Consider the following 16,844-nt stretch of genomic DNA (forward strand, 5'->3'; position numbering starts at 1 on the left):
TTGCCTTGATTTGATGTGTTGAATCCCATTGGGGATCTGTTGATCACACCAATTTAAGTATAGTGTGAAAAACTCAAGCAGTCTTGAAAATATATACAAGCGTTTATTGATGACAAGATGGAGGTCAACCCAGACGTGTGCTCAACTTCAACAGAACCATTAGGCAATGGGGAACAAAGGATTGAAGTGGAAGGTGGGGTGGGGTAGAGTAGTAGCAAGCAGGGAAAACTGGAAAATCTACATCAGGGTGAGAATTTGGAACTTGGCCGAGGTGCCAACGATAATCGCCTGCTCTTTATGAAAGGGCTGGTGGGATCTCTAACATGGAGAAGATCTTTAACATGGAGAAGATTGTCATGGGGACCGCAAGGCTAGCCCACACTCTTGCAGGGAAAATGGCCTTAAAATGCCTGTTGTTGTTGTGTTGTTGGTGGGATCTTTAACATCGATCAGCCAAACAGTGATGATCGCCTGGTCCCCAGTGTAATGCATCATCAAATGGATGGCACATTGATTGCTGCAGCACCCTGCCTGACAAACACTTGGATTTATTTATTCTGCAACTTTCCGTAAAGTCGGAATTTAACCCAGGCTAAGCTCAAAAGGCAAGGAAGTGTATTACCTCAAAGCTATCTTCAAACACTTCACATGTACATGTATCCTAATGCACAAAATCCAGGACGATGTAAAAATGAAATGTTGCTAATTTAACTGGTTTATTTCATTTGTTTGCATGGTTTCAGGAGACAGGAAGAACTGGACAACTACACACAGCCACCGTGCCTCCCATGCTCCTAGCGCAGACACAAGGAACACCAACAAAGTGCCAACGTAAGGCACTGAAGGTCCATGAAGGACACCACAGTGCCACCGGTGCAACCCAAGACAACATGAAAGAAATCTGATAAACTTAATTTTTACATTGCGCCTTTCATTCTAAATGTTGAAGCATTTTCTTTACAAAGCACATTGGTTGTGGTTCCAGGTACATGGAAATTATCCTTGACCTAAGTTCCTCTCTTTCCATATTATTGCACTTGCAGACATTTACAATAATCCTTAAACCTCCGACTTGTATTACTTGTACCACAATGACATTTCATTTCATATTTTGCAAAACAATGGCAGAGTCACTGCAAATCCGAGATCAATCGATGAGGGATTATTTCCAGGATAATCCTGTTTCCAAGATGAGAGTTGAACAAGGATAAACCAACATGAATGTGACACAACACCTTTGTAACCCTGTTCAATATGGATTTTTATTTGTGCATTCTTGTGTTTAACTTACTCGGAATTAATTTAATCAAAATGTTTATATCACACATTTGTTGCGGCACCATGTCAAAGCAATTACCACATTACATATATATATATATATATATATATATATATATATATATATATATATATATATATATATATATATATATGCCAGGCTACAGAATAACCAAGTGGGTTTAAAAAGGTAAAAAGACATTTGGAAACAATCCAAAGCAAATGTTACCAGGTATACGTTATAACGCAATTTAAAATTGTATCTGTCATTTCAGATTCAAATGTGTGGCATTTGTCAGGATTAGACAAATTTTCAAGTGTATTTCCTTGCATAATCACATCAGTAACAAATAACGGCATGTTAGATACAACTTTCGACAAACTTCCAACACCATGTGAAATCTTCCTGGGTTCACCACCCACTTGTTTGCAGCCTTTCAGCTGTGCAGTTTCCTTTCAGCCTGCATCTATTGTTTAACTGTAATAAACATTTTACTGTCTACGTTCAATGAAAGCAATGGACGTAACAAAGTGCACTTGTCGTACTTTAAATGAGGGTAAACTTTGAACTTGTAAAAATGCAGATCAATTTTACAAAATTTGTTTTTTGTGATAGCAACCCCAGACAGCAGCCGAGATAAATTGTGACGCCAAAGCAAAACAGGGGAAAATGTTGATTGAAGCACGAATCGGCTTCAATATCCGCACAAGTCAATCATAAGTAATCTTTACCTTTCAATCCCATTTCTACTCTTTCATACCAAAAAAAGATTTTCCAACGCCCATCCATTTCCATTCCAAAACCAACTATACATCGAACAAACATTTTTGATGCTTTTTTTAACATGAAAAATGCATAAAAGTGAGTACCGAGTACCGTACAACGATGTTCTCACAGTACCGATGCGGAAGTGACTTTACTTTATGTTCAGAGCAGAGATCGCACACGGGGTTCAGGTGTGCGTAGCTATTTGTAGCTATTTGCAGCGTCTGTGCACTGTTCAAGGCTCTCACTTTCTCCACGACTTTCTAGAACCTCCTCCGAGCCTGAAAAAGCCCTGTGGTAGTTTGAAGAAAAAGTAAAGCAAAACATGACCACGGCTTTTTCAAAGTTGAGCGTCGACAAACATAAAATTACAGTGAAATGTTCATGAAATTTCACAAAATCAGAATTATTACACCTGATCAATAGTTATTATTAGTTCACATCTTTGTAAGCAGAAAAGCAAAAAAACAACTTAAACACCAGTTGTCCCGATTTTATTTTGATTTTTTGTTTTTTGCGGGTGTAACGACCATTGGTCCACGATTGCCTGAGCTTTTATTTACTTTTCCCACGTCCTGAACAAAATTGGATGAGTACAGTTTCATGATTCTGATCCATTAGTTCATGAACAAATTTTGTATTTGACTGAAGGTTTTATGAAGTTTCTAACTCCTAAAAATGCGATCATCAAATATATGTCTTTCCAGTTGCAATGTATGGATGTGAGTCATGGACAGTGAAAAAGAAAAAGAAAGGAAGTAGATTGACAGTTTTGAAATGAAAGAACAAACAACTTTGATTGAAGAAATTAGATTACCATTGGTATTAGAAACACTGATGACGAAACAGAAACTGTCATACTTTGTACACATCATGCATGCAGAAAACAAAAGTCTGGAGAGGTCGGGTAGAGGTCAGAACAGGAGGAGGCAAAACATGCATGTAGAGTACCTGATGGATGGGGTAAAGACTGCAACAAATTTCTCTTCTACCAGAGCTTTGGAAATCAGTGCAGAAAAGGAATATTTGGAGAAATCTGATCATGAATGTCACCAGAAGTTGGCCACAGGTTATAATAATGGTTATAATGATTTTTACTTCCGGTCGGTGTGCTTTACTTCTGGTCCACTCTTAAACACCACCCATGTGTAAGTACTGTATGTCCAAATTTCCCTAAAGTGAGTATCAAACAATTCCTCTCAGGGGAATATTAAACAATTTCCCTCAGGCGAGTATCAAACTTCAGACAGACCGCTAAGCCAACAAGCCTGGTGTTGGCCTAGCGGTTAGGGTGCCGGCTTGAGATCCTAGGATCCTGGATTCATAATCCCGGTCGATCGCTGAATTAACACCAGGTGGGTTGACTCAGCCTGTCAACCTTCCGAAGTCGGAAAATCGAGTACCAGTTCACTGGTAAATCCCTGTGTGTCGCAAGAGGCGACCAACAGGGTTGGAGGCAGGAAGGGCATCCGGCCATAAAACATTGCTTCAAAAAGGGGACCAAGGTGCCCGAAAAAGGCCACCCCCTGCTCTGTGGGGAAACATGGCCTCTAAAGGTGGTTCTTCTTTTTTTCTTCTTCCTCAGGTGACTATTAAACTATGCTAACGACTGTTAGGAATGGGGTCAAATGTGTCAATTAAAGGTCAGATTGGGTCATAAAGATATCAAGGAAATATTGTACATCACACTTGAAGCCAGGGCCAGGAGAAATCACATATGAGGCCCCAATACATAAGTGATAAGCAATCCATATATACAGGCCACATAAAATGTGATGGCTAGAAAAATTGGACAGACAATGGGATAAATCATTCATGCATAAATAAAGACTCATTTAAGCACTTTCACCGAGATCAACATCATTGTGGCTTCGGTAACGACCTACTTAGAGGTCCAGCAAGTCAAGATGGCTTGGATCCACTAGTCTGCAGAGGATGTGATAAGCATAGTTATTTCCTCAAGGAAGTCGAGTTTCCTCCAAATTTATTTCAGTTTCGTGCTAAACAACAATAGCAACTGTTTAAAAAGGTAATCATACGTTGGACAGAATTAACTGAATAGTTTGTGGTTATAATAATTTGTCTTGAGCCAATAAGTATGCAACCCCTTTGCGACGACACTCCAAATTGAGCTCAGGTGCATCCAATTTCCTTTGATCATCCTTGAGATGTCTACAACTTGATTGGAGTCCACATGTGGCCAATTCAATTGATTGGACACGATTTAGAAATAAACGCACCTTTCTATATAAGATCCCACGGTTGACAGGGCATGTCAGAGAAGAAACTCGACCATGAAGTCCAAGGAACTGTCCGTAGAACTCCGAGATAGAATTGTGAGAAGGCATAGATCTGGGGAAGGGTATAAAATAATTTCTAGATCATTGAAAGTTTCCAAGAGCACAGTGAACTCCATCATTAGGAAATGGAAAGAATATGGAACGACCCAGACTCTTCCTAGAGCTGGCCGTCCGACCAAACTGAACAACCAGACAAGAAGGACCTTGGTCAGAGAGGTGACCAATAACCCAATGACCACTCTGACAGAACTACAAAGTTCCTTGGAGAACCTGCCGGAAGGACAACAGTCTCTGCAGGCCTTCACAAATCTAGGCTTAATGGGAGAGTAGCCAGATGGAAACCGACAAGGTGGAAAAGCTTCTGTCAACCCTCGACTCCGATTCTGCAACTGGACCTGATGGCATCAGCCCACGTGTCCTAAAATCCTGTTCTTCTGCTCTTTCACTCCCTCTCTCTGTTCTCTTCACCCTCTCTTCACCCTGTGTGTGTGTGTGTGTGTGTGTGTGTGTGTGTGTGTGTGTGTGTGTAATGTTACCGATAGACTCCTAAACGGAGAGGCTCACGTGCTTGATATTTGGTATAGACATGGCCATTGAGCCTGGGAAGAACATGGCCTACCTAAAAAAAATTTTTTCATAATATTTTTTTACCATATTTTTACCTCAGCGCATTTCAACGAGGAATATTATACACGGAATCTGAGCGGTGGGGCAGAGCAGCGCGCTGATTCGCTCAGAGCGATCACGTGATGTTCCATCCCCGCCGCCAGACCATTGAACATAAAACACAGTTTGTGTGTGTGTAATGTTGTAATGTGTGTAATGTACGGGTCTCCCTCCCCCCTTCCCCTCCCCCTCCCCCTCCCACCTTCCCCCTTCCCCTCCCACCTCCAGCCTCCCCCTTCCCCTCCCCCCTTCCCTCCCCCTCCCCCCTCTCCCGCCCCCCCACCACCCCTCCCACCTCCCCCTCACCCTCCCCCCTCCCCCTCTATGCCACCAATTCTAATTAGTTAATCTCACATAGAGAACTCACAAATGTAATGAACAAAATGAATCCTTGATTGTTTCAAAAGGTGAAAAGATTTTGAGGAAAAACGCAGTTAATTGGTTAAATTTGCCTTTTTAACCATCACTTTAACAAATGCCATTGTCCTTTTCTGAGTGTTACTTACTAACCGTTGTGTGCTCCAGGAAGGTAGTCATTGCAAAACCTCACCTGATGTAATGTGGCTGCTTGAGTCCACGTATGACCCCTTCATCGATCAAAACCGCAACAATGCCAGAAGAAGGCACTTCAAACATAGGTTCCAGCAAGATGCTCTCCTTGGAAATAAATAAATCAAAAGATGACAAAGCAAGCCAGGCCTGTAACAAAGCAAGCCAGCCTGTAACAAAGCAAGCCAGGCCTGTAACAAAGCAAGCCAGGCCTGTAACAAAGCAAGCCAGGCCTGTAACAAAGCAAGCCAGACCTGTAACAAAGCAAGCCAGGCCTGTAACAAAGCAAGCCAGGCCTGTAACAAAGCACGCCAGGCCTGTAACAAAGCAAGCCAGGTCTGTAACAAAGCACGCCAGGCCTGTAACAAAGCAAGCCAGGCCTGTAACAAAGCACGCCAGGCCTGTAACAAAGCACGCCAGGCCTGTAACAAAGCAAGCCAGGCCTGTAACAAAGCACGCCAGGCCTGTAACAAAGCACGCCAGGCCTGTAACAAAGCAAGCCAGGCTTGTAACAAAGCAAGCCAGGCCTGTAACAAAGCAAGCCAGGCCTGTAACAAAGCAAGCCAGGCCTGTAACAAAGCAAGCCAGGCCTGTAACAAAGCAAGCCAGGCCTGTAACAAAGCAAGCCAGGCCTGTAACAAAGCAAGCCAGGCCTGTAACAAAGCAAGCGAGGCCTGTAACAAAGCAAGCCAGCCTGTAACAAAGCAAGCCAGGCCTGTAACAAAGCAAGCCAGGCCTGTAACAAAGCAAGCCAGGCCTGTAACAGAGCAAGCCAGGCCTGTAACAAAGCAAGCCAGGCCTGTAACAAAGCAAGCCAGCCTGTAACAAAGCAAGCCAGGCCTGTAACAAACCATCCTGAAAATCACAATGGTGGTTATCTGTCCAAAGTATGAAGCAATTATATAGAAGGGTGTCACAGTTAACTCTTATAAACAACTCGAGTTTGTAAAAATGCAGGTAAGTCAATATCTTGAGACGGGCGATGATTTTTATAAATATGTAAATTTTATGTGCGAGCAGTAGGAGTGATTATACCTGCACATTACCGCCATTAACATCAGAAAAAACAAAACGCTCATATCAATGGAAAAATCAATGAGGCAAAATTTGGTTTGATTCCACAACATAAACAGTTACCATAGTATATTCAATTCATCCAGAGTATGTTCACCCATAATATGTTCACCCATAGTATATTCATCCAGAGTATGTTCACCCATAATATGTTCACCCATAGTATATTCATCCAGAGTATGTTCACCCATAATATGTTCACCCATAGTATATTCATCCAGAGTATGTTCACCCATAATATGTTCACCCATAGTATATTCATCCAGAGTATGTTCACCCATAATATGTTCACCCATAGTATATTCATCCAGAGTATGTTCACCCATAATATGTTCACCCATGGTATATTCATCCAGAGTATGTTCACCCATAATATGTTCACCCATAGTATATTCATCCAGAGTATGTTCACCCATAATATGTTCACCCATAGTATATTCATCCAGAGTATGTTCACCCATAATATGTTCACCCATAGTAGCATGTTTGTAGGGGATTTCATCAAATCCCCATCCTGACGGGGGCAGCAGTGTTCCAGGCTGAAAGACACTGTGACCTATTTCCCTGGCGGCCGGTTGTCGGACTTTGAAAAACTGTTGACACAAATATCCCATGATTGGCCTTGGCGAAGTATTCTTACAGAATGAGGCGTATACTGCCTTGTCAACTTTGTACAACGTTCTCTTCGGGGCGGCAGTCTGGGTCTTTGGGAAGGGATGATCATAACATGTTGTTTTGAGTTCCCGGATCCGAGAGGAAAGTACTTTATTTTTTTTTATTTTTTTTTATTTTTTTTGTTGTTTACTGAATTGAGGCTCGTGAAAGAGCTAACATTTATTTCACAAACAAATCGACCAGACAAACAAAATATATAAAAAGAGGGATAGGAAGACAAGATGGGGAGACAAGGGGAAGCACACAAACATAACATTTGAGAGCAGGGAGATGTGTGGGAGGGAGAGGGCTTGGGGGGAGGAGGCATGGGAAGGGGGGGGGGGGGGGGTTGGAGAAGTATAAAACACAAGGACACCAAGGACTTCCAGGACAGAAGTTGGTATTTCAAAAAAGTGGATCTGGGGTGAAATTAGCGGGGGTAGAAAGGATCAGGTTTTGGATTTGGGAAGATAAGAGATGGTCGTGAACAGCTGTTTTAAAGACCTGGAGGGAGGAGTGGGATTGAAGAGAGTGAGGGATTTTGTTCCAGAGGCGGGAGAAAAGAGGAATGAAGGAGTGAAGGTGAGCAGAGAGTCTTGATTTTGGCAGTTTAACCATAAGAGGGTTGAGGGCAGATCTTGTGCGACCTGCAGGAATATTTGCGGGACAGAGCCCAGAGAGAGCTGGGGGGGCAAGGCCAGAGAGGAGTCGGTAGAAGACGGAAAGACCACCAACCTGCCTGCGGTGAGTGAGAGAAAGGCCCTTGGAGTTAGCTTCATCGCGGGAGATTCCAATACATTAAGCCGATAATGGCTTGTGGCTCGCTGAGATGTTGGGGTCGGCTGTGGAGGACCATGATGTCACTGTGATGTTACATATGGTGTTACTAGCTTATATGCCAACATCTCCCATGCAAGTATTCTTATCTATAATAAACCTCTTGTACACTGTCCGAGTTTGACAAGGTGCTTATCCCAGGAAAAAGGGTTTAAAACTCACCACAAGAGATGGCGATGAGGATGGGATCCGCCCGGAGGGGGGGAGAGGAGGTGTCGTTGCTTAGTGGCGGCAAGGTTTCCGGGCGCCCTTTGAAGAGGTGAGAACTTTCTCGGTAAAACGGTGACTTGCCGCAATTGAGTGAAGGATTCGGTCTTTGCTTGATCTTCGGCACGGATTCAAATAAAAGGTAAAGAGAATAGACAGGGTACAGAGATTTGTTGAAGATAAGAGGGTAAAATTCAAGTGGCTTGGGGCCCAAGCACTCATGACTGAGGCTTGGTTAACAGCCTGGACACTCAAACACACTGCGAGTGTTTCAAAGAGGCAGCCTTTAAAGACAGTCTAGTGGGGCAACTTAGCATAACAATTGTGCATTTTGTGAGGAAAGCACCAAATTTGGCACACGAGTAGACTATCATATCATGAAAAGATCTGGATATTGGTCCATCTCAGATTCAGAGATTTGATTTTTGCAAGATTTCGATTCGATTGGGATCGAAGAGAACACCTTCTTCATCTTCTGTTCAGTGAAGTTGCCAGCCCTGAATTCTCTGGCTACATCTGGGTGCTTCATTGGGAGTGCAACCACGTCCCTCAGGTGAACAGGGACCCACCCTGCATAGTGTGTGTGGTCTAAGGCATGGAACCATGGGACCAGTTCCGTGAGGGCATCAAGGTACATCGTGAATGAAGCCTGCCGCAGAGAACGCACGTAGACCAGTACCAACATCTCTAGCTCCAGCCCAGTTGCCCAGTACTGAAAGTTGGGAATGTCTTCTCCTCTCTGGTGACACCCGTTTTCGAACTCAGGCAGGTCTTCTGCATCATCAGCATATGTCATACAGTGGCGTTCATACGCACGGTGTTGCAGGATGTGCAGTGCCGCTGCAGTGATTTGATGAGCTCTTCTTGTGCGGGTGACGTGGGCAGCTCGCAGGAAGGAGTCGGCCGTCCCTGGCGTTGCAATCTCAGCTTGCAAATCTGCAAAATCTGCAAATCTTGCAAAAGTCAAATCTCTGAATCTGAGATGGACCAATATCCAGATCTTTTCATGATATGATAGTCTACTAGTGTGCCAAATTTGGTGCTTTCCTCACAAAATGCACAATTGTTATGCTATATTTAGCTTAGCTGCCGGACTAGTCTGTATACTTTCACGCGTGGAGGTGCGGAGGGAGTGTTGTACTCGGACGTGCTTCGAGTGTTTCAAAGTGGCAGGCTTTAAAGACAGTCTGTACACTCGCATACGCAACTGGGACACCCTGCTGAGAGGCCAAAGAGTGTACTCTGCCTTGAGGACCTGAACGACAGCAACACTCTACGGGTATTGCCGTGCACCCGTCAGTGGGGGAGGCGGGGGGTGTTGGGGAAGGAGGGGTGGGGGCAGATAAGGGGCGCCCCTGAAAACTAACGGGCTGCGAAGAACGAAACAGGGAAAATAATGGAGCCGAACCAGGTTAAAGTGAGGTTAGTTGACTGGATTGATAGTCATGGTCCATCACCGGGACAAAGGGATCCCACTCGGGGTTTGGTGACAGGTGAAAATAGCCGTCTGACGGCTGGAGGAGCGAGCGGCAGGCCAAAAATTTTATAACGTGTACAATTAACTCGAGCCATTCAAATGGTTATTCATGTGGAAAATAATTAATTTCGGTATTACAATTCTGCTCGTATCAGCTTTTTATGAAGTGGATGGTCAGTTAGACCTCTACATTGGGTTGGTATATGAACGATCTCGTGAACAGTCTGGTTCCCGAGGCAACGAGCCACGACCCAGCAGGGAATCGCAAAATAAATGAATGTGCGTTTATTCGCTGTGTATTCAGAATCCCGGAAGCGAAACGATCGCTTGGGTCGCGTGCTTCAAGTTATGTCGGGAATTAATCTCACGCACACTGTGAAGATTGTGGTGAGCATTGGATGGTGCAGTGTGATTGGCATACATGGACTATATCGATGGGGAACCATGAGTGATGTGCACGTTACAGATGTGCTGTTGACGTAACGATTGCTAGAGTTGGTCACACTGAAGGCGAGTCAAATAAAGTTACGATCGCCTTTGGCTTCGCGTTGAATACAAATAGGAACATGGCATATCGGAGAACTAAACAGCTGCTGGTACTTTAATTAATGCAGGAAGCGGCAGAGTGGATAGAAAGACGTGAAGGGTGAGGCAGCTTGAACGTCGAGTCGCCCTCGGAGCCGTCGTGCCTACGTAATATGTAGATGGGCTGCAGGAACGTACTAAATACTTTGGGAGATATCGTTTCGAAGCACGGCATCTTGCGTTTCAGACTACATGGGACAGAGCTGGCATCGAGTTTGCGAGCGGATGAGTACAACGTCATCGTATGAAGTCAAATAAATTTACGTATATCAGAGTTGAGTCCCACGATAAATGGGATGTGCACACCTGTGGAGCGTGAGGGGCACGTTTGTGGTGGGAAAGTCCTGCAGCGCGAACATGCGGGGCGACACGAGACAGGTGTGCGAGAGGTCGAAGCAGTGCACCCCGTGCCGGCACGGGGAAGCACGCGTGCACCGGTGAGTGCAAAGGAGAGAGTGGACAGCGAGGAGTTTGAAGGAACAAGACTGGAAGAGCCATTTGTAGCGACGGAAGGTGCTGTCGAGCGTCGGATCATCGCTGCTCGGGTGCTAGCCTCGCGTGATCTGGATGATCCGGTGCTGCTCGATGGTCAGCCTCGCGTGCGGAGCGCCGAGAAACAGCACGGGCCCTCTTGACTGGCACCAGCCCCGTGACTCAACACAGCATCTGGCGGTGCAGATTAAGAATGTCGCGATGTAGTGCTCTATCAAGTCAAAGTGCATCATTGGAAGGTAGTTGGGACACAGCCGATATGTCATGGCAGAGCCAGTATTAGCTGTGAGTGTTAGATAACAGAGTTTGATGTTGTACTTTTAACAAGTTAATAAATGCTCACGTGAGGTGCAGAGATGCAAATTAACCAAGACAAAGGTGAGTGGAGAAGGAGTGGAAATGATTGGCTGGATGGAAAACGTGAGTATAAACTTTACGAATTCGTCGGATATATGAATGAATGGAATTCCATGACAATCAAGGTGTCCGAATGTTGTCTGCTAAAAATGTTCCTAAAATTGACAGACGAACGTGCGGACACTGAACGTGCCGGGAGATACCCCTCAGGGGGAGCATAAAGAGGTGCCACGCGTGGACTTTGGGGTCACGTGCTATAAGAAGGCCAGGTGACAAGCAAAGGTTCGGACAACTACATGTGGCACAGGGCTGTGGGGTGGCATTGTTGGCTGAGGGGCGACTGTGCTGCTGATGCAGTGCCCTCTGTGGATTAGGACAGAAGTTGCAATTTGTACCAAGAGTGCCGGCGATAGTTCGCCTACCCTTTGCGAGGGACACAGTGTGATCTTTGATGGACACCAACGAAAACGAGTGCTGGAAGACTGGATGCGTGTTTAACGTCCATCCGAGGGACGGCTCACACATTGTTGAATCACCCTGCCTGTGAAACATTGGGATGACAGTTTATAATGGGGTCAGGATTCAAACCCAAGCTAGACCCCTGTCTGTCTGTTTGTCTGTGAGCAGGACATCTCAAAAAGTTGTGACCAGACTTGACCAGAACGCAAATGGTATTGTGATAAATAAATAAATGGTGTTGTGTGTGATGAAAGTGATTATGGTTCTGGGGGCATTATGTCTGATGAACTGTCCTGAAGGCAGCGCTCACGAGGAGTGTACTTCGAGTTGCACACGAGTTGTCCAGGTTGTTACTATGAGTGGAGATGACTACCGGGACCCTGGGATGTAAGGTCAGAGAATCAATTGAGGAGCAGGTGCAGGTGTACTCTGATTTCCTGTTTGGAGGAAGGTAATTGTGGTTTAATTGTGGTTATGGTTTCACCCCTGTCTGTTTGTCTGGCTGTCTTCGTGCAGCCGGCCACGGAGTTATATTGATGGAACACGGATTTCAAAGAGGACGCGGACAGGGAGCCGGACGAGCAGGGACACGGAGAAGGACAAAGCTGCAAATCCATGAGTTCTGCGGCACGATTCCATAAGAAGGCCGAAATTGAGCGCGAGTACTGTCGTGGACTGGAGCGACTTGCTGAGCGATTTATGATCAAGATGCGTCCCTCAAAGGACTACCAGCTGTTCAAGAGAGATCTTTGTCGGTGATCAGATCTCGCAAGATCTTTGTCAGCGAGGTCACGTCTTTTCGAAGCTGTCCATGCGCTCACGCTTTTGAAGCGAAGTAATTTTTTCACAATTGTGTTTTTGTCGAGACTGTATCGTGTGTGCACCTATAGCGTGTCTTTAGGAAAATTTTCGGTGTTAATTTTTCGTACATGTATACACAATCGTCGGTTAATGCGTGTCGAGTATTCTGAGGCCTAGTACTAGTACTAGTAGGCTTAGGCTACTGTCTCCAACCTTGTGCTTTTGTTTTCTCTCAGCGGTTCGTCGAATGCGCTGCAATTACTTTCGTTCTCTGTTTCGTCCCAGTCATTCACCCCATACTTCCTTGTTTAATATCTCTACTCAAAAAAAAAACCCCAAAAAAATATTTCCTTCTCAGTTCTTATTCGTTTATTTGTTGTTCTTATTTGTTCATTCGTTCTTCGTTCACGTTGTTCGTGATCACGCGATCACGTGGTTAGAAATGTTTAATCTCTCCCCTGAAGAACTGTATTCTGTCATATATTATAACACCTTTTTCTTCTTCTCCTACAAAAGGATGCTTTCGTCTTGCTCACCAAATCTATTCATTCCAAAAAAATAAAATAATACCATCTCTTACAGTTCCTCTTTTCTATATTCCCGAAACTCTCCAGTCCTCCACCCCTCCTTCAGCGTCCTCAAACGTATTTTTGACTCGAAGGTCTCAAACTCATTTTGCAAAAAATGTTAGTTTCCCATGAATTGTACACTTTTCAAAATCCAATCTCACCCCTCCCCTCCAAAACTTCCCCATCACCCATCTCTTTCAAATATTCCCCCTTGCCCCTCCCCTCCAAATCTTCCCCATCACCCATCCCTTTCAAATCTTCCCCCTTGCCCCTCCCCTCCAAATCTTCCCCATCACCCCTTCCCTCCAAAACTTCCCCATCACCCCTCCCCTCCAAAACTTCCCCATCACCTCTCCCCTCCAAATCTACCCCCTTGCCCCTCCCCTCCAAATCTTCCCCATCACCCATCACTTTCAAATCTCCCCCCTTGCCCCTTCCCTCCCCTCCCTCCTAAACTCCCCCCACACCCCTCCCCTCCGAGACTCTCCCTCGCTCCTCCCCTTCTAGACTCCCCTCTCACCCCTTCTCCTCAAAGCATCCTCCCTGCTTCTTCCCCCTTCCAACTTTCACCTTCATCTCCCCCAACCTTCTGCCTCGCTCTTCCCCCTCCTCAAATAACACCTCACTTTGCCTCAAGCCTATGTCACACATAGGCGGATTTGTCGGCGACTACTGGCGACTGAAAAAATCGCCACCACCTGCCGACAATCGTAATGAAACCGTAATGGACGGTCTTCTGTAGTCGCGGTTATCCGCCCCAGGTCGGCTGCAGTCGGCAAGAGCTGCAAAGGGGCCAAAAAGTTTTTTAAATGTTTAAAAACGGCGAGCTCAGTCGCAATCGAAAAAAATCCGCCATGCTGTCGTGATGGAGCCGCCATGCTGTCGTCGGTATCCATAATAAGACCGCAAAGCGGCCGCAACCCAGTCGCTCATAGTCTTCCGCAATCGCCCCACCAGCTAGCACGGCAGAGATGCGAATGCCATACGGCCTTCCTGCGGCATCTTCCCGACTACGGGCCGACACTGTTGCAGCTGCATATCGACTACAGAAGAACAGCCACGTCTCCCCTGCGGCTATGGGAGACTGACGACGACAGCAGTAGGACTAGTGGCGGCCGAGTTACGGCCATTGGCGACAAAGATACGACTGCCTGGCGACTGCATTACGACATACCACGATTCCATGGCAAGACAGGATGGTGTGAGGGTCTCCGTGGAGTGAGGTCCTGTGGTGCCGACAAGGATATGGCTTTATTGTTTGGACTTGGGACTTTTGGGAACTTTATTTTTGGGACTTTGGTCCTTTGGAAACTTTATTTATGGGACTTGGGACCAGTGGAAATAATTTGTTGGACTTTATTTCCATTCTCTCTCCCTGCAGAAAAGTTTGATTATTACATTACAATGATACATCTTTATTAACTTTGTTATTGTACATCAAACATCTTTATGCTTCATGTCATACATCATTGAAATGAATAAAGTGAAATGTAAAATAGAGAAATAAAGATTTAAAAAGTTGTGTGAATCGTCTCCAATCGCCGGCGATCTTATTGCAGTCTTGCGGGCGTCGGAGTAAACCGCCACCAGGCCCCAATGCAGTCGCAGCTATCCGCCATCGGTCGTAATCTAGCCGCCAGACTGTCGCCATGCTGCCGCCGTGCACCCGCAATGCAGTCGTCGTCGATCTTCAACAGTCGCCATCCCACTCGGGGCGTCGTCGCAATGCAGTCGCAATGTGGCCGCCTGCAGTCGCCATACTGCCGCCTGACCATATTTTAATGGTCACATTACCACCCGAAATCGCCAGTAGTCGCCGAAAAATCTTGATTGCCGGCAGTCGCCAGTAGTTGCCAAAATATCCGCCTATGTGTGACCTAGGCTTCACCCAATCTCCATCAAACCTTTTGTCTGCCCCATTCTTCCCTTTCTGCAAGCTATTCTGAAATCTCTGAAATCTCTGACACACCTTCAACAGCTCTCCCTACCTCTTCCTCCTCTTCCACATCTTACCCTACCCCTCCCCCCCCCTGTTCTGTATCCGATGCTCCCCCTTCCTCTTCATTAACGGTATGGACCTCAAACATCTGGGGCCTTCGCTCAAACTTGACTGATCTCTCCATACAGGTTGCTTCTGACAAACCAGATGTGATCTGCTTAACAGAAACTTTCCTCCTCAATGATGTCTCTGATGCCTTTGTATCTCTCCCAGGTTACTCCCTCCTCCGGTATGATAGACCTGAGCCTCGTCCTGGAGGTGGGGTTGCTATCTTTATAAAAAAAACTCTCTTCCTCACTCGCCCTCCACTGCCCTCTCTCCACCTCACCCCCAGGAATACCTTTGGCTACGGCTTCCCCTTCGCTCCCACCTTTTGTTCATATGTGTGTTGTACCATCCACCAAACAGTGATGACTCAATCTACATCTCGCTGTCTATTAATATGGACCAACTTCTATCTACCCATCCCAACTCTCTCTGCCTCATATGTGGTGATTTCATTTGTCACCATGCCAGTTGGCTGGGTGTGGGTACCTCTCTCACCAGCCATGGCTCTTCAGCAAAGGGCTTCTGCGACTCACTGGGACTGACACAATCTGTCAATTTACCGACCCGGATCTCAGTCAACGGAGCATCTTCTCTTCTGGACTTGGTTATGACTAACTTCCCTGAAAATGTCTGCTGCTCTTCTTCTGCTCCAATCGGCTCATCTGATCATGTGCTTGTTAAAGTGGACATCTCGCTGACCATTCTCAGAGAGCCTCCTCAGCGTCGACGAGTCTGGCATTTCACTCAGGCCAACTGGCACGGTCTTCAAGCAGCCATCAATCATCTGGACTGGTCTCCCATCTCTACCGCCTCTGACATCAACTCATCCTGGGAATTCTTTCAAAGTAAATTGCTCTCTCTCATGCACAGATTTATCCCATCTCGTCTTCAGTTGTCATACCCTTCCTCCCATCCATGGTACACGGAATCTTGTGGTGACGCTGTTGCCCAGAAACAACTTGCTTTCCTCTCCTGGAAAGCAAATCCAACGGAAGGAAATCTCATTTCCTTTCACAAAGCCCGAAACAAGTGTGTGTCCTCCCTCAGGAGAGCCAGGAAACAATATCTCACCGTTCTCAAGACCGAACTCTCTTATCTGTCTCCCTCTGCCAAATCCTGGTGGCGTCTGGTCAAATCTGTTTCTGGTGTTTGTTCCCCCTCCATCCCCTCCCTCACATCAAACGGCTACACGGCTGACTCCGCACGTGAAAAAGCTGAATGCCTCAACTCTGTGTTTGCCTCTAAATCTTGTGTCCCAAACCCATCCCTCTCTGTACCCACCATACCCAGTCATACCCAGCTGCTCCTGGACTCTGTGTCCTTTCCTCCTGACAAGGTGGAAAAGTTTCTGTCAACCCTCGACTCTGATTCTGCAACTGGTCCTGACGGCATCAGCCCACGGGTCCTAAAATCATGTACTTCCGCTCTTTCACTCCCTCTTTCTGTTCTCTTCACCCTCTCTTTTGCTCAAGGTCATCTGCCATCTGCTTGGAAATCAGCCAACATCACCGCTTTGCACAAAAAGGTGCAAAAACAGATCCTAGCAACTACAGACCAATCAGCCTTCTCCCAATTATCAGCAAAGTCATGGAATCCATCATTGCTTCAGATATGAAATCTTTCCTCTTCTCCAATGGCTTGATCTCTGACCATCAATTTGGTTTCAGACCTGGTCACTCTAATCTGGACATGCTGCTTCTGCTTTCTCAACAATGGATGGAGGTCC

The 16,844-nt window shown here is 45.8% G+C and overlaps 1 protein-coding gene and 1 long non-coding RNA gene across 2 annotated transcripts in view; one reads left to right on the plus strand and one right to left on the minus strand.

Annotated features, from left to right (window-relative positions):
* LOC137436187 (meiosis 1 arrest protein) overlaps positions 1-905 on the plus strand; it is a 49,356-nt gene extending 48,451 nt beyond the window's left edge. The window contains exon 10 of the mRNA XM_078765930.1: positions 744-905. Within this exon, the coding sequence (XP_078622056.1) occupies positions 744-905 (162 nt within the window). The remainder of the gene's footprint in view (positions 1-743) is intronic.
* Positions 906-1,244: 339 nt separating this feature from the next.
* Positions 1,245-5,722, minus strand: LOC144894222 (uncharacterized). Its single transcript, XR_013624881.1, has 2 exons — positions 5,561-5,722; positions 1,245-2,336 (listed from the first exon to the last, which is right to left on the minus strand). It is a non-coding gene; the product is annotated as an uncharacterized LOC144894222 (long non-coding RNA).
* Between the last annotated feature and the right edge of the window lie 11,122 nt (positions 5,723-16,844).

This window comes from Myxine glutinosa, chromosome 11 (genome assembly GCF_964187855.1).
Source record: "Myxine glutinosa chromosome 11, kmMyxGlut1.1, whole genome shotgun sequence".
Taxonomy (NCBI): Eukaryota; Metazoa; Chordata; class Myxini; order Myxiniformes; family Myxinidae; genus Myxine; species Myxine glutinosa.